Raw genomic sequence first — 23,498 nt, forward strand, 5'->3', positions numbered from 1 at the left:
AAACTGTCTTGGACCTGCAAATCTTTGTATATTGGTGTTTATTGTATTAGTGTTTGAGATACGTAGAATTTTAGAGATGAAGTGGCTCAATCCATTTATTTTATAGAAGAAATCTTAGAGATGTGAGGGACAGGTGTAGGTTCACAAGAGCTAGGACATGCTGTTCTAACAAAAATCCTTCCCTTTGGTTCAATTTTTAATCTATTTTAGGTCCTTCCATCTCATGTTAATGACATAGTAATCTACCCACTTAATACTATAAGTTCACTAGGTTTTTTCCCCATTAAAGCAGACTCATGAGTCATAGTTTACTATTACTTTCCAAGCTTTTATTCCGTATTTTCCTTAACATGTTAGAATCATGTGGAATCTGTGGTACCTGTGCTAATCTGAAGCCACTATGTATTTTGAAACCTCTTGCCCCATGTTGGATGCCTGGTGTCGATCAGGAAGTGTTGTAACATGTAACACATCACTCACCACTCTTGACGGTGTTACAGGGTAGGAAGTTGTGGGGGTGCAAGGCTGGCTGTGGACGTAAATAATAGAACATTCAGAATCCTCACTGAGGCTGATTTCACCAGTTTATATAAATCAGGTAAATTTGCTCATGTTAAATACATCTCTTTCACTTCCACCTTCTGTTTCAAGTTGACAATATGTTTGCATTTACTCCTATTGAGATACTGTGCCTTTCCTCAAACATACCTGTTGCAATTTCATGATTGCTTAAGACTAATGCTGTCACCAGATGTTTCATTTAGCAACGTCCTACACACCAGAGTAGGTTTCTAGACAGGGAACTCCAGATGCCCACATGAAGGAGGCATGGGCTGAGTGTATAGGGTAGAAACTTGGCCTTTGAATCGGAAGGAATTTGCACCCAGCTGAGGGAATCTTGAGGTGTCCTCCTGTTGACATCTGAGGTTTCACATGCTCCTCATTTGTCTGATATCTACATGACTTGCCTGCACCCCACTTTTTTGCAGCTTGTACCTTGGCCCATATCTTAGAGCATAAGCAATTTGAAGGACATTCCAAGGAGAGTCCAGAAAACTTCATTAGGAAAGATTTAGGAGTCTGCCTAGTTCTTTTCTACTCTAACTCTTGCAGAATAGATTGATTTTTCTGTTGTAGTTTACTTGTTAAAATTGTTTAAGCCACACTGTCAGAATGTAGCCCACAGGCTAGCATTGGTTCTGCTACCTTTGACCCTTTTAAGAGTCATAGTTTTTCTGTGATGTAGAATGGAAAGATCTATGGGCAGTCAGGGTCGACCTTTGCGTGCCCTGCTTCTGTCATTTCTCAAATAAATAAGTGAATTTGAGTGTCATTTCTCAAATAAATAAGTGAATTTGGATGTTCGTGTCATTTCTCAAATAAATAAGTGAATTTGAGTGCTCAATAGAATCTAGTTGTGTGTATACATTATTACTGCACGTTTATGCAAAAACTAAAAATTACAGACATAAAGGATACGATTCTAGTCATCTGTATTACAAATGAAGTAATCAACCCCGGAAAGTTAACGGTGGCTTGTTTAATGTCAGCAGCTAGTTCCGTGGCCGTAATGAGACTCAATCCCAAGTTGAACAGAAATTGTTTAAAAATTCAAGTTTTAAAAATCATGTACGATGAATGATGTTGGCTCCTCTTCTAAGGAGAGTGATTCTCTAAGCCTATAGGAAAAAAAATAGTGGTGGCTGACTTGTGGCCTGAATTGCATGCTAAGGTTGAGGAAGGATCTCCAGTAATTCTTTACTTTGTGTTTGAATATAGGATTTTATAGCTGTGGGTGGAGAAAAAAAAATATTTCTAGGGAAAAGTTTACTGATAATTTGACCGAACCCCAAACAGGTGAACTGGGTGAAACAGAATATGGCACATGGTCCTTCATCACAACTTTTCTACCTAACCTAAAGCCAGTAAGATGGAAATAGTTTGGAAGAGACACTGTCTGCTGAGGTTGCTTTAAACAGAGTCTCTCCTGGGACTTAGAACACATTTTAAGGCTCATTCTCCCTTTTGATGGTTTCTTGGAGACATTTTTCTGTAGTGGATGCAGGCACTTGTATTCCTGGTTGGCATTCATCTTTTACCAGTGTGAGGAGGCTGTTTTTATCATTGTGAGATTTAGTAACATTTACTTGTTCTTAGAACCTACAGATTATATAATGGATATTGCAGGCTGTAACCTAGAATTTAAATATTAAAAAGAGTGATTAAAAAACAAAACAAAAAGAAGAGTGATTGTTTTTGTTGTAATTGAATCAATTCCTATTGTTTACTTGTTTTGAATGTAGTAATTGGTTCCATCGATCTTTTACTTAATCTTGAAATTCAGAGTTACTCTCTATTCTACATGAATGGAGCTGGGAAATGGTTCTAGGTAAAGGAAGGTAAAATGTGCTGAATACCTAGTGTGTGTGGCGAGCTGAACTATATCCTTTACTGCAAATATTCCATTTAATGCTAACAACCTCCTCCCCTTCTATTTTCTTCTGTAGGCAAAGTTGTGTTCACTGAGGCTGACTCCCTGCCCCAGGTCACATAGCTGAACGTGGTCTCTCACCCCCTTGCCTATGTGCTTTTTTTCACAGAATATATTGGATCAAGATCCAAAACTTATTGGCAAGCCATCAAAGTTCTGCTTGAACTAAAAGAGGAAAACCTGTTTTCTGAAATGTGAACTTTAATTACTTAAAATGGAGGCTTCTGAAAACAGTATTGTCTCACAGGGCAGGCTATAAACCTTGAAACAATGGAAGCCTCATGTTGTGTAAGAAGGGAGCTTACAGAGCCAAACAGCACTGTTCCTGTGTTTCCCCCGCCAGTGACAGGAGCATCTGGGGTAGCAAGGGGATGCTACCAGAGCCTGGTGTTGGTATCGGAGGGTTCTTGAAATCGCTCACACTGCTCTTGCTTTTCCATACAGGCTGCTTATATCTTGCCTCCTCTGGCTAAACTATGGTACTAACAAGATGGCAGTTGGCTGCTGGGGAAATTCTGATAGGGGGAGTAAGCCTGGGTCATTCTAATTTATTTACGGCTCTGGTAGCAAAGAGAACTCAAAGGCAGTACATCTCTATACTGATGAGATTTCACTGAGGCCAACACCACCTGTTTTGTGCACGCTCACTTCTCAGTTAGACTTGGCTAGGTTTTCTGCCGTGCTTGTTTTTAGCTTTGTAACCAGCAGTAATCACACTGGTCTTTGGGATTTTCATGTTTCAGGTTTTACAGATGATGCAAAAGCATTCATTGATTCAAAGTCACTGCAAATGCTATGTGTATGTATTTCTCAACATGCGGCCCCTGCACTACTTGTTTCGGTGTTACCTGGTCAACTTGGTAGAAAATAGGTTCTTAGGACTCATGCTGAGCCCACTAATTAATCTCTCTGGAAAGAGATAACACTCCCCCCATCTGTATTTTTAACAAGCTTCTCAGATGATCCCTATATACATAAATTTCACTCCTACTATTAGACACATTATACAGAAATATTGGCAAACAAGAGGTTGAAGTGACTTTGTTTTGAGTCACATCATGAGTAAGGGGCAGTTGGTATTGAATTCTAGTTTGTGTTTCATCCTCGAGTCTGGGGATGAAATGCATCATCTCTGGAATTCCACGGGTGGGGACAAATACCCTCCGTTATGTTTTTAAATGTCACAGCCCTCTGGGATTCACACCTTGGGTGTTGCCTTGTGGCTCAGTGCCTGTTTTCTTAGGTAGCTAAAAGGCTTGAATTTGAAGAAGGCAAAAGTGTGGAGCAGAAAGTGAGCATGGACAATTTGGGGTGAAGCATTTGCTTGAGAAATCTGGGGAGATTTGAATTTATAAGGAGGGGCCAGATGACAGATGTCATTGAAAGTCACACCATGCTGTTTGAACTCAACACGGCAGTAGAATCTGGAAATGGCACAGTGCATATGTAGTAGTCCATTTTCATGCTGCTGATAAAGATATCAGAGACTGGGCAATTTACAAAACAAAGAGGTTTATTGGACTTATAGTTCCACATGGCTAGGGAGGCCTCACAATCATGGGGGAAGGTGAAAGGCAAGGAGGAGCAAGTCATATCTTACATGGATGGCGGCAGGCAGAAAGAGAACTTGTGCAGGGGAACTCCCATTTTTAAAACTATCAAATCTCGTGAGACTCATTCACCATCACAAGAACAGTGCAGGAAATACCTGCCCACATAATTTAATCACATCCCACGGGGTTCCTCCAGTACACATGGGAATTGTGGGAGTTACAATTCAAGATGAGATTTGGGTGGGGACACAGCCAAACCATATCAGCATACTATTCATCTTTGGATTGAATACATTCTTTTATTAATTTAGCAAACATTTACCAAACCCCTGTTAGTACTGAACATGACAAAGGAAAAAGCAGATTCTTTGTTTAGTGTGTCAAGGACATACATAAAGGATTTTAGGATGGTTTTCACTGAAAATCATTAAAATATGAAATAGCTTTAGGACTAAAAATACTACATTTGCTGTTGGTGCCAAAAAAAATTGATACATTAAAATGTCAATATGTAAGAATTTTAGGTGGTCATAAAACGTGTGAACCAGCCCTTTATTTTTGGAGACAGGAATTACAGGAAATAAATTGCAGTTATTTCTGGAGTAGGCAGGCCTCCCCTCTTCTCCCTAATCACCAGTCTGTCTTTGTTAGGTGGCCACATCGATCGAGCCTGTAATGGCTGCAAGCCCATCATGGTCTGTCTAGTCCATTAAGAAGCAGCAGAAATATCTCAACTGCTCTAAATGTTTTCCTTGTGCCTTATTTTGAGTTCTGTTTGGAGAATTCTAAGTTAGTTGTGGTGATATGATATATTGGTTTCCTGGTCTATTAAAGAGAGAAATGGAACAGAAATGATCTCTGCAGTTTGCATTTCCTGAGAAGGTTGTGGTTCACTTACTCTCTTTATTGACCAAAAGAGCAGGTGATTCATGTAAAATCATATGTTAGGCGGCAGTAACTGGGGCTTTTGAAAGGACCACCCTTTAAGTGCAAATAAATAACAATGTGAACACACAGCAGACTCTAAAAAGCATATTAGACTATGGATGAGAATGAATAATGTATGCTTTGTGATAGTGTTTGCTACATGTGGCAGGATGTATTAAAAAAGAAGGAAAAACCCTCTGCATTAGTGTCTATGCAGTCAACCTTCCCTTTCAAGGAGAAGCTTAACTATTATCTGCCACCTCTATAGTAGCATTATCAAGTCAGGGTTTTATGGTTAAATCTTGTAGAATCAATTAGGAGATTCACCTTGAAAAATTGGTCTCTACAATATGCACATAGTAACAAAAGAAAAAAAATCTTGACAATATCATTGCAGTGATTTCTGCATTCTGGTCTTTAATTATGTGATGAATCCCAGTGGCAGAGAGTTTGTGGTCATGGATGGTACCTGGAACTTGACCACGTCTCATTTAATGCAATGGAAATTTCCATTATAATTTAGCTTATTTATTTTTTTCTACTGCTAGTGAAAGGTAAGTTACATAACCCAACTTACAGTCATGGACTCTTTCATCTTACAAGTTTATAATTTGAAAATTAGGTGTTTCAGTCTGTAGTGAGTCTGTGATATTTATCAAGTACCCATTGTGCATTAACAACCATGAAGCAAAATCTTTGTTCTGAAGCCTCAGATTTATGTTGAATAAATATTGAAGAAACGCCCTAGGTCAAGATTCAAGTGAAGTCAGGCAAGCCTATTTTACTGCTAGAACTTTGAACACAATACAACAATATAAAAGGGTTAAGCAGGCCTGGCTGGTCAGGTGGTTCACACCTGTAATCCCAGCACTTTGGGAGACCAGGGTGGGAGGATTGCTTGAGCTCAGGAGTTTGAGACCAGCTGGGAAATATAGTGAGACCCCCCATCTCTAAAAATTTTTTAAAAATCTATTTTATAAATAAAATTTAAAAGGCTTAGGCAATGATTATTTAGATAAATGACCAAAGATAGATGGTTTATCTAAAGACTAAGACCAGATTGCATAGTAAGGACAGAATAAGAAGTTCTTAAGAATTAAGGTTTGTTTTTTTACATTTATGTAGTGAATACATATGTGGATGCTGACTGTGCATTTCCTTATCTCAGAAGCTCCTAAAACCATTTATAATGCAGCAAGCCTGTTGCTTTACTGTTGCATACCCGTTGTTTCACAATGAGACCTCTCCAGGTTTAGTGGTCACTGTGGCAGTTCTTCAGCATTTTAGTTGTTGAAATGTCTCCCCTTTTCCCAGTACTTAAGAAATCCTAAGTGTTGTAATAGAGAGTACTAAGAAGGTAAGTGACTGCACAATGAAACACTGTAAGGTAAAGGGCTATTTCAAAGATACATGATCTAACGTTTACTATGTGGAGATCGTGTGGAGCCATTACTCTGGAATAATTCAGATTTAACCATATTCATGTAAAAGAGAGCATGTTGAGTTGGAATAACCATCCGATTTAGAATTTATCTCATTGGCTTCTCTCCTCCCCCATCTGCATAACAAAGTGTTTCACTTCAACAACCATCCCCACTTGCCTTTCTGAGTCTCCCAGAACTTTGCCCTGTCAAGATTCCTCCCTCAACTTTCCACTTTAGTTTTGATTTTTATCCTTTGTCTCATCCCATCTTCCCATAGATATTTTCAGTTCTTGCAAATCCTTGTAAACAAATAAAAGTCTTGCCAAAATGGCACATTTCTGCCATTAACCACACTCTTTGGTATGGACCATTGTGGCTTTCTCTTCTGGCACGTTCTGTGCTCTGTGAGCCCTTTCAAAGAGGCAGGTGTCTTCACTCCTTTATCGAAGTGACTCTGAGGTCCGTTGTGGACAGCCCGTCACTGGATCAGTTTGCGCCATCTCTGTTCTCATCTTTTGTAACCTTTTTGTAGCAGCATGTGCCTCCTCCAAGCTGCTTTGTAAAATTTTCTCTTTTGATTTTTGAGACATAATCTTTTCCTTTCTAACTCCTACAAGAGCTGTTTTTCTGCTTTCTGTCATCTAAGTAGAGATATTTTCCCTATGAGGCAATCTTTATAGATTTAGAGTCCATCTTTTCTTATTCCTAGTATATGAGAGTCCTCTCCTTCCTCTTAAATATCAATAGGGTTTTCTGATAATCTCAATTGGATATTTCCTCTTTGTTCCCTTTGACATAAACACTTTGCATTTCCGCATCCTCATCTGCAGAAAGCGTATTTGTTCTTCAGGGCAACTTATCATGATGGCTAAGAGACCTTAATGTTAACCTGGTTGAGTGAGCCAGAGTGCCTGTATTCACCTCACACCTTCACAAATAACTGGTTGGTTGATCCTGGGTAAGTTATGTACCTGCTATGTGTCTTAGTTTCTTCATGCTAAAGTGGGGATAGTAATAATTTCTCCCTCGTAAAACTGGTGGGATAACTAATGAGTCGATATGTGTAAAGATAAGTATCAAAACAGTCTTATGCTGAGTGTATATGAATAAGTATTTTTTATATTTCTACTGCCTCAGACTCTACCTTCTCTATAAACCTTTCTGATCCTGATCTCAACTAATCGTCATCTCTTCTGGTGAAACCGTTGCTTTTCCTTCTCCTGATAGAGCCTGACTTACTCTCATTTATATTTTAATTGTCTTCATGCCTTCTCCCTCTTGCTAGAGTAGGCTCTTCACTCACTCATGTTCCCTGTCACGTCTTACACCTAGCGCACAGTTCAAAAAAGATATTTTCTCACTAAGATCAAATCTATTTTTTTTTTTTTTTTTGAGAGAGAGTCTCGCTCTGTCGCCCAGGCTGGAGTGCAGTGGCGCGATCTCAGCTCACTGCAAGCTCCACCTCCCGGGTTCACGCCATTCTCCTGCCTCAGCCTCCCGAGTAGCTGGGACTACAGGAGCACGCCACCGTGCCTGGCCAATTTTTTGTATTTTTAGTAGAAACGGGGTTTCACCATATTAGCCAGAATGGTCTCGATCTCCTAACCTCGTGACCCGCCCGCCTCCGCCTCCCAAAGTGCTGGGATTACAGGCGTGAGTCCCTGCGCCCGGCCCCGATCAAGTCTATTTTTCTAGACTAATTGAAATCACTCTGGATGCTGACTTCTACAAATTATATTGTGACAGAGTCTCATTGTGTATCTTTATGGGGTACAAAGTAGTATTATATATATATTTTTAAACATTTCTTTTCTTTCCTTTTTTAAAAGAGACAGGGTGTCACTGTTTTGCCCAGGCTGGTCTCAAACTCCTGGGCTCAAGTGATCCTCTTGCCTCGGCCTCCCAAAGTCCTGGGATTACAGGCATAAGCCACTGCACCCCACCTGGTATTACAATTTTTGAATAAAATGTGAAAGATAAAATTAAAGTAATGAACGTCTCTCACCTCAGATGTTTATGCATTTTGGATTTTTGACGAAAGATCCCCAAAGACCCTGTGCCGGTGTGTGTGCAGGGCTAGACTGGGCTTCATGAAGAATAATGGAGGCGTTTCTTGTGATTCAGCTTCTTTTGTATCAGGGAGTTTCTGATTTTGTAGATGGAACTCTTCTGATCACCTCTTTGGGAAAATTTGGTTGTAGGAGTGTGAGTGTGTGCTGCTCTGCGTATGTGTACTTTGTTCCCTCAAGTTTGTTGCATATCTTTATCATACTTTTTTACACTGATGAACATTTTTATTGTGACAAGGTAATAAATTGTCTTGAATGTTTTCTCTCAGTTTTTACTTATGATATTTCAAAGGTTTACCTAGAAACTTAGGCATGGGTTGGCAGCTCTTAAGATAGTGTCCTCTCCCGAGAGGACATCTGCATCCTCCAAATGATGGGGATGTTATTAGAATTGCTAAGTATGAGCCTTGGCTGAATCAGACACCGACAACAATAATTTCAACAATGGAAATTGCCACCAGGCACTGAAGACTTGACAAGTCACTGCGACAGAGCACATACTGGTTGGAATACTAAAAATACACATGGGCTACATTACCTTTATTTCACTTTCCTCTTTTAGAATAAAAATTTCAACCTTTTAAAAGAAAAGGGCCAGTCATTTGTTGGAAATAGAAATTGCTGGACATAAATATTTTAGATTTCTTTCTTCTGATAGTATTGAAAATACTTTGTATGTGTTGTGCTTTTTCATTCTTTGTAAATTCTTTTCTTTATGTAAAAAAGAATTTTTTTCCCTCTTATTCCAACATTTGCTTCAGGTAGGTTTGACCAATAACTTGCATTCTTTCCACTTGCATAATTATAAACCCAACTTGTTGGTGATGGATTTGCATGTAGATGCAACTCAGTTGTAAGTTTATGTGTTACTTAAAAAAAATTGTTAGTGAATTGGCTGGTATATAATCCTTGTTAACTTTTGCAGCTCTGAATTAGTAGATGACAGTTGCTTGTCCAAGGGTACACAGTTAATATGCTGCAGCCACATACTGAACTTTATCATGAAACTTTGATTCATTTTCTGCATCTTTGTAAGCAGATATATTTTTTTCTGGTTATAAGAGGGAAACAGAATGAAAAGGAGATGACTTCTTGTCTTGATTGCATGATGAAGCTGCAATCAAACCAGAAATAACACTCCAGTCTCTGACACATATTGTTACATATTTATGTTGGGTTTTGCTATAGACTTGGAGCCATCTTCTCCATTATCATCTGTCTGATCTCATCCTTAATAACTTTATTCCGCTGGTTCTAGATGAAATGGTAATAAATCCAAATTTGCATTTTCAAAGTAGAAAACTTTGTAGTGGATAGGACCTTTGTATGATTCAAACTGCCCTATATAGGAAGTGCTTAGATATTATAATAATCCAGGGAAAGAAGATATAAGTAGGAATGGCATGTAAAGTAGTGAACATAGTAACTTTCAGATCATATGGAGAAATTTGATGTCATTTTCTTATTTTATATAGCCGTTAATGTATGCTAATGATTCTTACTACATTACAGAACCATGTTGTTGTCCATTGACAGAGCAACGTAAATGTAAAAACGTGTTAATGAAAAATCAAATTGGAGATGTCGTGGAGTATGTGGTAATTATGGGAAGGACACAGTGCAGGTAACCCCCTTGGCCTGGGGGTGGATAACTCCTGGAAATTGTGTCATTGTGCAAGGTTGCATTTTCTGAAGAAGGGCAGTGGTATATTGGGGACTTGCATTTTTCATCCAAAAACCCATTTAATGCAACGACTTGGATAACATATTAAGTAATGGATATAACCAACAAAGTGCTACTGAAATGAAGTTTCAACAGTCCACAAATGGTGAGCGTCTGCATATCAAACCTTCTAAAATTAAGTATGTAGGCTGAGATAAGCATTAACATTTCATTACCAATGATTTTGCTTGCCATCAAAATGCAGAAGAGCTCTTGAGAGCTATTTGGATGACCCTGGTCTCTAGAGGGCATCTTTTGGAAGCCTGATGCCATGTCATCACTTAGACATGCCACAAAGCACTGAAATCCTCTTAAAGGTGGTAATGGTAACACTATTGTTTTTCCTACTTGATACTCCTTTTGAGCCAACATGTCTACCTTTCTCGCTCTCCTATGTCCAAACAACCTATTTAATAAGTGTTCTATTTAAAAGACTAAAGAAAGGAAGTAATAAATGATAGCTTTCAGAAAGCTCACATTTCATTGGAAAGCTGTTAGAACAACTTCCAGCTCAAATGTTAATTAGATACCATTCTGATATATAGGGTTGTGCCTTCATGTGTCTTTAAATACTGCAAGTGTCGGCCGGGCGCGGTGGCTCAAGCCTGTAATCCCAGCACTTTGGGAGGCCGAGATGGGCGGATCACGAGGTCAGGAGATCGAGACCATCCTGGCTAACACGGTGAAACCCCGTCTCTACTAAGAAATACAAAAAATAGCCGGGCGAGGTGGCAGCGCCTGTAGTCCCAGCTACTCGGGAGGCTGAGGCCGGAGAATGGCGTGAACCCGGGAGGCGGAGCTTGCAGTGAGCTGAGATCCGGCCACTGCACTCCAGCCTGGGCGACAGCGTGAGACTCCGTCTCAAAAAAAAAAAAAAAAAAAAATACTGCAAGTGTCTTGACCTAAGCCCAAAGAATGCATAGGCAGCAGGACTGACCCATGTGTTTTCACTCGATACCAGCAAAGGGATTTGAGAACGCTTAGTCACTGCAAGGGGTAGAAGTGTCTTCTATTAAGGACATAATAAGTCCTGCTGAAGACCAGGTCAGTTCAGTGACCCCACTTGCCACAGCAGTTGTGGGTCAAATTGGGTTCCTCTGGTAGCATCAGAGAGCAAGGGACACCACCCGCTTGGGATTCCCAATTCATACACCGTTGCTGTCACTTTGGGGCAGAATGGAGGTATGCTTTAAATCCTACAGTGCGAGAAATTTTCACTCTAGTGTGCCTCTGACAGTGTCCTGCTAGAGAAGTTTAAGAAACAGTATATGTGGCTTCAATTTCCATAAGCTAAAAATGCAGAAAAAGATTATGTCTGGTGGAGGAGTAGATTTTCAGAAAAAGCAGTTTTAAGGAGGATGAAAAGAGTATTCAAAATGAGAGGCGTTATCTCTGTTCCTTCCCCACCTCTCCCTCCCTTGCTTGCTCTGTTTTGTCTCCCTCTCTCCTTATCTCATTTTCACTCTTGCTCTTGTTCATATAAGAGTAATGAATCTTCAGCTTGTTGTGTTTGAATTCACCGTGACCTCCTTGTTGATATTCCTAAAGTTGGCATTAAAAGCTATATCTGGGGCGGGGCATGGTGGCTCACGCCTGTAATCCCAGCACTTTGGGTGTCTGAGGCAAGCGAATCACCTGAGGTCAGGAGTTTGAGACCAGCTTGGCCAACATGGTGAAACCCCATCTCTACTAAAATACTAAAAATACAAAAATTAGCCAGGTGTGGTGGTGCACAGGTAATCCCAGCTACTCAGGAGGCTGAGGCACGAGAATCACTTGAACCGAGAGGTGCAAGTTGCAGTGAGCCGAGATCGCGCCACTGCACTCCAGCCTGGGTGACAACAGCGAGATCCTGTCTTTAAAAAAAAAAAAAAAAAAAAAAAAAAAAAAAAAGGCTATATCTGACCTGGAACTCTTTCCCAATGCAGGAACTCCACACATAATCTTTCAAAATGTTGCCTGTGGATAGCTCTGTAAAAATGGTGATATACCCGTGTTTTGTAAGTGGTTGTATTGTGCTAGAAATTTGGGCCTGAGAACTTTTTGCACTTTGTTTTTCTTAACATTTCTACTTAACACTAACTGAATATCACATTAGTTTTCGAGAATTGTGATTAGCCCTTGTGAGATTGATTTAAACTGTATTTGAAAGGATAATTTAAAGTATCTGTAGGCTGATATTACTTAGCATCGCATAAAAGGAAAAGACGGTTTGGTTATTTTCAGGAAGCATGCTTGCTCAAAGAGCTTGGGCACAGGGCAGGTCTTGCAAGGCAGGACCACCAGTGGTTGGCAGATGACCCATCAAAGTAGGTAAAGGGGAAACAACAGAGTGTCTTCCACAACCAGGGCACTGTGAACTAGTTGTGCGTGAGCGAAGCTGATGAAACCTGACTTTTCTGACAGTTATGAGTCTATCTGAGATGTCTTCAGTGAGCCATTCCATCCTGACTCATTCCTTACAGAGTTGACACATGATTCTGAAAATATTTTCTAAATATAATTGAAAACGTTAAAAAACATTCTATGCTTTAATAAATATTTGGATGTCATGTTACCGTTTTTATTTGTATTTTTTTGCCTTTTTTTTTTTTTTTTTTTGAGACGAAGTCTTGCTCTGTCACCAGGCCCCAGGCTGGAGTGCAGTGGCACCATCTCAGCCCACTGCAATCTCTACCTCCTGGGTTCAAGCGATTCTCCTGCCTCAGCCTCCCAAATAGCTGGGATTATAAGCACAAGCACTCTGCTCCTGGCTAATTTTTGTATTTTTAGTAGAGACAAGGTTTCGCCATGTTGGCCAGGCTTCTCTTGAACTCTTAACCTTGTGATCTTCCCACCTTGGCCTCCCAAAGTGCTGGGATTGCAGGCATGAGCCACCGCTCCCAGCCCTTTTTTTTTTGCTTTTTAAAATTATTTTTTTATTTCTAATTTTCAGCAAGCTTCACATAGTGAAATGATGTATGAAGACATCTAATCATAGTAATAGCAGCTGGTTGTCAATTTAATCTTTAGGGTGTAAGATGATATGTTTTTATGATAGTGATTAGCAGATATATTGAACTCTATTGATAATACCACTTTTTAAAAAATCTTGCATTGCATTTTATTTAGTGCCAGAAGCATTCGTAAAATTACTTTTCCCCCTAGAAAGAGAATGCTCCTTAAGTATCTTCGTTTTACTGATTAGGAAATTTGAGATCCAGAGGGTGACCACTGAGTCTCATAGCAGTTTGTTGACAGTGGAGACCAACCCCCAGCACACCTACCATTTTTAGCACACTTCATACTGAGTGCTAGGTGACTTGTTTTTGACAAAAGTCAAACAAATAAAATATTTCATAATTTCTTTTTTCTTTTTTTTTTTTTTTTTTTTGAGTCGGAGTCTCGCTCTGTCGCCCAGGCTGGAGTGCAGTGGCCGGATCTCAGCTCACTGCAAGCTCCACCTCCCGGGTTTGCGCCATTCTCCTGCCTCAGCCTCCTGAGTAGCTGGGACTACAGGCGCCCGCCACTTCGCCCGGCTAAGTTTTTGTATTTTTTAGTAGAGACGGGGTTTCACCGTGTCAGCCAGGATGGTCTTGATCTCCTGACCTCGTGATCCGCCCGTCTCGGCCTCCCAAAGTGCTGGGATTACAGGCTTGAGCCACCGCGCCCGGCCAATTTATTTTTTCTTATATGGCATTTTGCTATCTACTCTTCCACCTTTATTTTCTCAAACTGAAAGACTGAATTTTAATACAGTAGGCTGTGCTATTGGAGTGGTTTAAGGTAAGAAAAAATGTAAGTGTGTATTAGGAAAGTTCTGGATGAGCTGGTCATGTCAGCAGCCAAATCATGGTTGTTTAGTGAAATTATTTACTATTAAGTGTGTACAGAGGGGATCCTATTATAGTTTGTAAGAACTGAAGTGGTTTAGTGAAATTCTTAGCTATTAAGCTTGTACAGAAGGGATTTGTACCCAGTGCATCCTGTGGATTCTGTGTACAAAATAAACACAGCAGAAGATTTGAATGGATAAGGAGTATCTTCTGTGTTCCCTGACAGGCTTCCTGGAGAAAAAGGAACAAGCAATTGGAAAACTTGGTAGAGGAGATTGTTTTTATTACAGAGTGTCTTTATTATAACATCAGATTTCAAATTATTTCTCACCTTTACTCTCCCAAAGAAATTTTCATATTAAATTTAAGCTCTCAATAGTAAGAACGAATTTACTTTTTTTTTTTTTTTTTGGTTTGCTATTATAGAAATGCATAGGACCACATTTTTTTCCTCCTATGAAGTTGAACATTAATCTTATAAATAGGATTTTCTTCTGTAAAATAAGAAATACTTGTTAGCTCTAAGACTCAACAGAATTATTTTAATTTCCTTTGGAGGAAGAATTAAAACATATTTTTTAGGCCATATGTTCGTTCTTTATTTTTATTTATTTTTTTAACCAGGTCCTCTGAAGAAACTAAAGTGTAGTTGTCTCTGAGGACAAAAACAAACAAACAAAAAAACTTCACCTTACCTTGCCTACCTAGCTATGAAGTTGCTCTTTTATGTGCCTTCCTAGGCATAAAGAAGTTAGAGAAACTCGTCTTTAGAAGTTTCACGAACGTTCATAAATGTACACTTTCATTTATTAGGGAACAGGATTTGCTGCCAATAAGCAAAGAAAGATTTGTGTCAGGACTGAGTGTGTAGTCTAAGCTAACATCAGTTATAGGAAGTGAGGCTCAGAAGGTGATAGGTATGTATTCCACGGATGCAAACGCTGTTTGAGTTTCCTGGCAGGTGTAGGCAAAAAAGGACCAGACTGGTGTGATGGGTAATCACCTCCAACCCTCCCTCTGACCTTTCCAGGCCTCCCTCTGATTTTCCTGCTTTCCAGCCCAGGTTGCTCTGATCAACTCACGGTGCTCGAATAGCACATTCTCTTCTCTCTTCACCAAAAAGCAGAACTTTAACACAGTTCTTCCAGAATATCTGTTTCTAGCCAGATGAGATTAATTAGATGGAGCCTTGGTTTTATAAGGTGGAAGGGAATAAAAGTAGTCACAAGATAGTTGTGGGGGATTTTAAAGATATAAGTTAGTATCGTTATTAAGCTATTTGACGTATGATAAAAGAACAATATTCTTCTGTTGGAAGTGGCAAAACAAAGTGATATTTGACAATGTTAGCTTCACTCATAAACATGGTGTGTTCAGCTTATTAGCCAAGATAAGGTGCAGACCAGGTTTTTACCCTTTACATATGAAATTTGAGGCATTAAATGAGTAAAAGAATTGGGATTCCTTTTCCATCTTGGTGATCAAAACACTTTTCTCTTGTTTCCTTGGACCAAGTGATGAAGAGGTGGGTGAGGGGACAGCAAAAAATGGAATTACATTTCTTCTTTTTCTTTATTTTTGTTTTTTGAGACAAGAGTTTTGCTCTTGTTGCCCAGGCTGGAGTGCAATGGCGCAATCTCGGCTCACCGCCACTTCCACTTCCCAGGTTCAAGCGATTCTCCTGCCTCAGCCTCCCGAGTAGCTGGGGTTATAGGCATGTACCACCACACCTGGCTAATTTTTTGTATTTTTAGTAGAGACGGGGTTTCTCCGTGTTGGTCAGGCTGGTCTCGAACTCCCAACCTTAGGTGATCCGCCCGCCTCGGCCTCCCAAAGTGCTGGGATTATAGGCGTGAGCAACCACACCAGCCCCCTCTTCTGTTTCTCTGATCACTCCAATACTCGTTCTAACTGGGAGGAGTGGATATAACTAATCTGGTTTTTTTTTTTTTTTTTTTTTTTTGAGACGGAGTCTCGCTCTGGCACCCAGGCTGGAGTGCAGTGGCCGGATCTCAGCTCACTGCAAGCTCCGCCTCCCGGGTTCACGCCATTCTCCTGCCTCAGCCTCCGGAGTAGCTGGGACTACAGGCGCCCGTCACCACGCCCGGCTAGTTTTTTGTATTTTTTAGTAGAGACGGGGTTTCACCGTGTTAGCCAGGATGGTGTCGATCTCCTGACCTCGTGATCCGCCCGTCTCGGCCTCCCAAAGTGCTGGGATTACAGGCTTGAGCCACCGCGCCCGGCCCACTAATCTGGTTTTTAATCTCTGTGTAGAAACTGATTTCTTGGTAGAATGGACTGTTAACATATTTAACAGGTAAAATATTAATCTTAAGTAGGTAAAATATTCAGATCGAAGAAGTAGAGATTTTACCCTTACAGTATGGTGACAACAGATAACTGCAAAAACTTCTTTTTCAAATAGAACCAGCAGGGGCATGCATGGAACACACATACCAAACATCTTTCTGATCACATTAAATATTTTTAAAAGATGTTAAATGTTCTTTTCATTGTGGTGCTCCTGATTCTAGAACTTGGTGTGTGGAACCTGTGTTCTAACTATTCTGTTGGAGTTTACAAGCAAAGAATTACCTAAGAATTTTCAAATTAAATGATGGGGCAAGGAACTAACGTTTTTGCAGGCCGTGGAAATGTAAAATGTTGTATTCACATGGCCTCACATTAAATTCCCATGAAATTGACGTTTTAAAAAAAATTATTTTAAAGGAAACGAAAGGACAATGAGATTAAATAACTTGCCCAAGGATTCTGGGTGGGTGTGCTGTGGGGGTGGGATTTTTTTTTTTTTTTTTTTTTTTTTTTGAGACGGAGTCTGGCTCTGTCACCCAGGCTGGAGTGCAGTGGCCGGATCTCAGCTCACTGCAAGCTCCGCCTCCTGGGTTTACGCCATTCTCCTGCGAGGTGGGATTTTTATACCCTGCCATGACCCAATGTCCAAAGTCTCCTTGAAATTCAATTCTTGTCCAATATTTACCAGATTAAACTCAGTGAAATTCCTCTCTCTCCTACTGTTTATGGTTATTTTCTATGGCAATATTAATCGGTAAGCCTGTCATTTTGGCCCTTGTGGCATCGAGTTTCTTTAAAGGACAGCTTTTTTGTTTGTTTGTTTGTTTGTTTTTGAGACAGAGTCTTGCTCTGCTGCTCAGGCCAGAGCGCAGTGGCTGTGCTCGCTGCAACCTCCGTCTCCCGGGTTCAAGCCTCCTGAGTAGCTGGGATGATAGGTGCGCACCACCACGCCTGGCTAATTTTTGTAATTTTTGTAGAGATGGGGTTTTGCCATGTTGGCCACAATGGTCTTGAACTCCTGACCTCAAGTGGTCCACCCACCTCGGCCTCCTAAAGTGCTGGGATTACAGGTGTGAGCCACCACACCCGGTCTTCAAAGGACAGCTTCAGAATTTGCTTTTTTCTGAGACGTCATAACAGAGGTCAGTTTTAGTGTTTGGTTAATACATAAACACATAGAGCTGAGGTCAGTGCATTCAGCATTGGTCTGAATTTTGTTGCTGTGCTGCTCAGTTTCTAGTGAATTTCCTAATTGTGGAGAAATGCAAAGTCAGTCTCGGCCCTTTCAGTAGAGCTTTGGTTTAGTGACTCTCAGCATGGATTACCTGTTGCCATATTTTTTTTAACTGCTTTATTTTAATCTTAGAAGTTCCAACGTCTAACTTTCTGTACCAAATGATTTCTTTCAAAATTAGAAGTAACAGAAATGAACGAAATCGTCTGGGCATGGTGGCTCACACCTGTAATCCCAGCACTTCAGGAGGGCGAGGTGGGCGGATCATCTGAGGTCAGGAGTTCAAGACCAGCCTGGCCAACATGGTGAAACCTCATCTATGCTAAAGATACAAAAATTAGCTGGGCGTGGTGGCAGACTCCTGTAATCTCAGCTACTCGGGAGGCTGAGGCAGGAGAATTGCTTGAACCTGGGGAGGCAGAGGTTGCAGTGAGCCCAGATTGTGCTGCTGCTGCACTCCGGCCTAGGTGACAGACTGAGACTCTGTCTAAAAGAAAAAAAAGAGAAAAGAAAGAAAGAAAGGAATGAAATAATTTAAACTGTATGCTCATTGCTTTCTCTTGGTAAAAAGCTCCTCTGGCAAATAGGAAGATGAAACGTTGAGAGGCAGAGGATACTCGAAATACTGAATTTCTTCCTTATTCCCTCAACTTCTGAGCTACCCCAGGTGGCACCATCCTTGTAACCCAGGTGTGTAACATTACCGGGCTGAGAGCTTTGCCCCATTGCCGGCTTCTCAGCGGAGTTCCTTCTACTCCCTCTCTGGTGCCTTCCTGCCTTACTGAATTTTGCTGGACTTGGCCTTTGCTTGTAGTACAGCTCCACGAACTCAGCTAGTAGGATTTCCTCATGAGTAAAAGAAGAAGGTGAATGAATAGCATACTACTCCATGGTGCTGTTGAGATCACATATTGTATGTAATATATTTGTGAGTAGGATTGTGCTTGATACCTAGGAAACAGTTAATAGATGTTGTAGGCAAGGTCTTCACCCATATGGTCTTGGGAAATAATGAGATAATCCTGCCTTTTCAGGGTTCAGGTGGGTCCTATGAGCCTCCCTCTGATACCTCAATATAATCAGTAGAGGTAAATTAGCAAAACGCCAGGGGCGTTTGTTAACTTTATTTGAAAAACAAACTGGATTGAGACATATTTTCTTACTTATAACTTGATTATGTGTGTTCATTTTTGACCCAGAAACAAATCGCAGCTGGGCATAAAACAAAGACTAGAATGTGTCCTTAACTGTGTGTCAGAGAAGCCAATTTTAGTAACTCAGATTTTAGGTTTGTAACCCAACATGACTTTAAACCTGTGGGGATTGCTGTATAGAATTTCATGCTGTGGGTGTCGGAAAGCAGCACCCATATTATACTTACAGTACCCCCTATGTTTGCACGTTATCTTAGCGTCTGTAATTTCTAAGTTGGTGTATTGGTTTCTATTACTGGATTGAGAGAAGATCCTAAAGGCAGACTTGTTAGGTTTCCTGTTTCTTATTTAGCTCAACCTAAGGGACCCAAATGTATCTTGAAATATCGGAGCTGAAATTATATTTGGTATAGGCCATTCGTGCATCTGACAAGAATTCCATGGAAGAGTTATAAACTACAGTTTAAAATACTGATCCAGTTTATGTCTTTATATTTTCATGTACTGCTGTGTGATTGCTTAGAGGATGAAAGTATATTTAATTGTATTTTTCGCCACATACGTTTGTTTCTCCTTTTGAGGGAGAAATAATCAAAAGTTAAATCCAATAGAGCCTGTCTGAAGCAGGTTATGACTAATTGCCCCTCCTTTTTCTAAAAAGAAGGACATGTAAGAATCTTAGCTAAAAAAAAAAAAGACCTTTCTTGAGAATATGAATAGTATTTTAGTCAAATTTCAGTTTGTTGCTTTTCTCTTTCCCCAACTACTGAAGTCATTCCAGATAAATTAGCATATAGAGTGGTGAGAAAAATTTTGACTGAAGAATCATTTTCTTCCACCTAAAACTTGACTTTTAATAAGATAAATGTAGGTTATTTCACTGTCATGAATCTTGATTCCAAGGAGGTAATAAATAAACAGCAAATCTTTCTCTTCTAAATGAGGGATGTCTACATTTGCAAAGCTGGCAAAGGAGTTATGTACAGTTCTGCCAGTGGACCTGACCTGGGCAAAACCAGGTGGTCCGCCCTACTCTTTCTAACCTCCCTTTTGGGGTCTACGGTGAGGCTGACGCCTTCTCCTGGGCTCTTCTCATTTGTGGGACTAACGAGGATAGTATAATGTGATTTCTGCCATGCTTCATCCAGGAAAAGCAACCAATTTTCTTTGCAAAAGCAACATTTCAGCGGGTTTTCACTGATGTGTGGTGACAGAAAAATGGACTTGAAGAAAAAAAAAAGACACCAAGAGCCTGTTTAGCTATGGCCATGGTTCTGGAAGAAATTTATTATTTATAAATTTATAATTTATTATTTATCTGGTTTAATGCTTGGTTTTCAGTGGAGAGAAATTCAAGATTCAAATACAAATAGGGTTTCTTGTGCCAGAATGAAAGCAGCAGCCTCAAGATGGTTGTTAATGACCATTGAACGTGCATTTATAGTTTGAATTCTAACCAGGAAATTGATAATGAAGAACAATTTTATGTTACTATGGAACTGTTTTTTTTTTAAGCTGAAAATACCTTGAAATGAATTGATGTCAGACACAGCCAGCAGGAGACACTGGCATTTTCATAACTGCCCCTGCTTGGTAAGAAGATAGACTGAATCCTGTTTACTTTACGTGTTTGAAGATGTGTTTGCTGATACAAAACACACACATATGTAGCAGAGAGAGATTGTAGTTTGAGATTATTTTCTAGAAATCTGTGATTTGTGCTTTATTACAGCTGTGCAGTTTCTCCAGCAAGCATTTTAAAATTGCGACGCCTTTCTGTAGCTCTAGCCTGGGTCTAAGATGGCTGCCCCTGCCATGCTGCACACGCCTGTTCCAGGCTTGGTGTTTGCATCAGACATGGGATGGCAGATGAGAAACAGATAGTGCTCCTCCTCTCAAGGGTTGACAAGCTTTGCCTCTAATCACTGATTCTTTGATCTCAGCTTATTATTCCCTCAACTGGCTATGATTAGAAGCTCCACAGCTGAGCTCCGTAATTTCTTGACATATTGTTTTAAAAACTCATTTAAAATTGTGGCAGAACCCACTTAACTGAGTTCCTTAATATTTTTGAGTTTTAATTTTTTTTACTTTCAATTGTGTAATAACAGTGTAATATAATAATTTAACTGATTACCCGGGCATGGTGGGTGTACCTGTGGGCCCAGCTGTGCGGGAGGCTGAGGCGGGAGGATCCCCTGAGCCCAGGAGGTGGAGGCTGCAGTGAGACGAGATCTCACCACGGCACTCCAGCCTGGGTAACACAGGGAGACCCTGTCTCAAAAGTAAATACATGAATAAATTGAATTTAACTGTGCGTAACTGCAGTTTACCGTGCCACCCCTTTGGGGTGTGCAGTGCAGCAGGCCCAGAACCCCATGCTTTGCAAAATGCAGCTTTTTGTGGTCCCCACACTTGTGTAGTAACCCCCATTTTGTTTTGTTTTGTGTTTGCTTCCAGAACTCCAAGATGGGAGGCAAGCTCAGCAAGAAGAAGAAGGGCTACAATGTGAACGACGAGAAAGCCAAGGACAAAGACAAGAAGGCTGAGGGCGCAGCGACGGAAGAGGAGGGAACCCCGAAGGAGAGCGAGCCCCAGGCGGCTGCGGAGCCCGCCGAGGCCAAGGAGGGCAAGAAGCCCGACCAGGACGCCGAGGGCAAGGCCGAGGAGAAGGAGGGCGAGAAGGACGCGGCGGCCGCCAAGGAGGAGGCCCCGAAGGCGGAGCCCGAGAAGACGGAGGGCGCGGCGGAGGCCAAGGCTGAGCCCCCGAAGGCGCCCGAGCAGGAGCAGGCGGCCCCCGGCCCCGCTGCGGGCGGCGAGGCCCCCAAAGCTGCCGAGGCCGCTGCGGCCCCGGCCGAGAGCGCGGCCCCTGCTGCCGGGGAGGAGCCCAGCAAGGAGGAAGGGGAACCCAAAAAGACTGAGGCGCCCGCAGCTCCTGCCGCCCAGGAGACCAAAAGTGACGGGGCCCCCGCTTCAGACTCAAAACCCGGCAGCTCGGAGGCTGCCCCCTCTTCCAAGGAGACCCCCGCAGCCACGGAAGCGCCTAGTTCCACACCCAAGGCCCAGGCCCCCGCAGCCTCCGCAGAAGAGCCCAAGCCGGTGGAGGCCCCGGCAGCTAATTCCGATCAAACCGTAGCCGTGAAAGAGTGACAAGGACAGCCTATAGGAAAAATAATACCACTTAAAACAATCTCCTCTCTCTCTCTCACTATCTCTCTATCTCCTCTCTCTCTCTCGCCTCTCCTATCTCTCCTCTCTCTCTCTCCTATACTAACTTGTTTCAAATTGGAAGTAATGATATGTATTGCCCAAGGAAAAATAAAGGATGTTGTCCCATCAAGGGAGGGAGGGGGTGGGAGAATCCAAATAGTATTTTTGTGGGGAAATATCTAATATACCTTCAGTCAACTTTACCAAGAAGTCCTGGATTTCCAAGATCGCGTCTGAAAGTGCAGTACATCGTTTGTACCTGAAACTGCCGCCACATGCACTCCTCCACCGCTGAGAGTTGAATAGCTTTTCTTCTGCAATGGGAGTTGGGAGTGATGCGTTTGATTCTGCCCACAGGGCCTGTGCCAAGGCAATCAGATCTTTATGAGAGCAGTATTTTCTGTGTTTTCTTTTTAATTTACAGCCTTTCTTATTTTGATATTTTTTTAATGTTGTGGATGAATGCCAGCTTTCAGACAGAGCCCACTTAGCTTGTCCACATGGATCTCAATGCCAATCCTCCATTCTTCCTCTCCAGATATTTTTGGGAGTGACAAACATTCTCTCATCCTACTTAGCCTACCTAGATTTCTCATGACGAGTTAATGCATGTCCGTGGTTGGGTGCACCTGTAGTTCTGTTTATTGGTCAGTGGAAATGAAAAAAAAAAAAAAAAAAGTCTGCGTTCATTGCAGTTCCAGTTTCTCTTCCATTCTGTGTCACAGACACCAACACACCACTCATTGGAAAATGGAAAAAAAAAAACAAATAAAAAAACAAAAAAATGTACAATGGATGCATTGAAATTATATGTAATTGTATAAATGGTGCAACAGTAATAAAGTTAAACAATTAAAAAGAAGTAATAAAGACTATTGGGTGTTTTGTTTGTTTGTTTTACTTCTCTAGTCCCTCTCAATACCCACTTTATCAGAGAACAGAGCACTGTATTGGCCATTTTTCTGAATATATTTGGATAGAAGCAAAAAACAGACCGGTCACGGTGGATCACACCTGTAATCCCAGCACTTTTGGGAGGCCGAGGTGGGTGGATGGCTTGAGCCCAAGAGTTGAGGACCAGCCTGAGTAAGATAGTGAGACCCCACCTCTATTAAAAAAAAAAAAAATGTGAACATTATTTGTTGAAAAAAGTAGCTAGGGCAATGTCAGTAAACTATCTCAGAAGAAGTTAAACTGAAAACTTACTGTGTCTGCATATGCACCCTCTAAAAATGTGACTAATCAACTTAAGAAGAAGAAAGATTTTGAATAAAATACATTAAAAGACAATAGATTTGATCTTGAAGGCTAGGAAAAAATGAATGACAGGTTCTTACAGAAACCTCTGTTTGTAAATTGTGGCACCACTAATGGTTATTCTGTTCTATCCCATCCCCTACTTTTATTTTTATCATATTCATGGTAGAGCCAGGAAAGGCGACCTGAGAATTGTGCCATGAGACAGCAGTGTTGCAGAAGCAAGCATGGTACTGGCCTTTATGGTGACCGAATTTCGGTCCTAATTTTGCCACTGGTGACTTGTTTGGCTTTTAAGTCACTTCCAACCTTCCCAGACCCTCCTTGT

The 23,498-nt window shown here is 41.1% G+C and overlaps 1 protein-coding gene across 1 annotated transcript in view; it reads left to right on the forward strand.

Annotated features, from left to right (window-relative positions):
* BASP1 (brain abundant membrane attached signal protein 1) overlaps positions 1 to 22,784 on the forward strand; it is a 60,552-nt gene extending 37,768 nt beyond the window's left edge. Inside the window, exon 2 of the mRNA XM_021939251.2 lies at positions 21,164 to 22,784. Coding sequence (XP_021794943.2) covers positions 21,173 to 21,853 — 681 coding nt within the window. The 5' untranslated portion in view covers positions 21,164 to 21,172 and the 3' untranslated portion in view covers positions 21,854 to 22,784. The remainder of the gene's footprint in view (positions 1 to 21,163) is intronic.
* The last annotated feature ends 714 nt before the right edge of the window (positions 22,785 to 23,498 follow it).

Source organism: Papio anubis, chromosome 5 (genome assembly GCF_008728515.1).
Source record: "Papio anubis isolate 15944 chromosome 5, Panubis1.0, whole genome shotgun sequence".
NCBI classification, from domain to species: domain Eukaryota; kingdom Metazoa; phylum Chordata; class Mammalia; order Primates; family Cercopithecidae; genus Papio; species Papio anubis.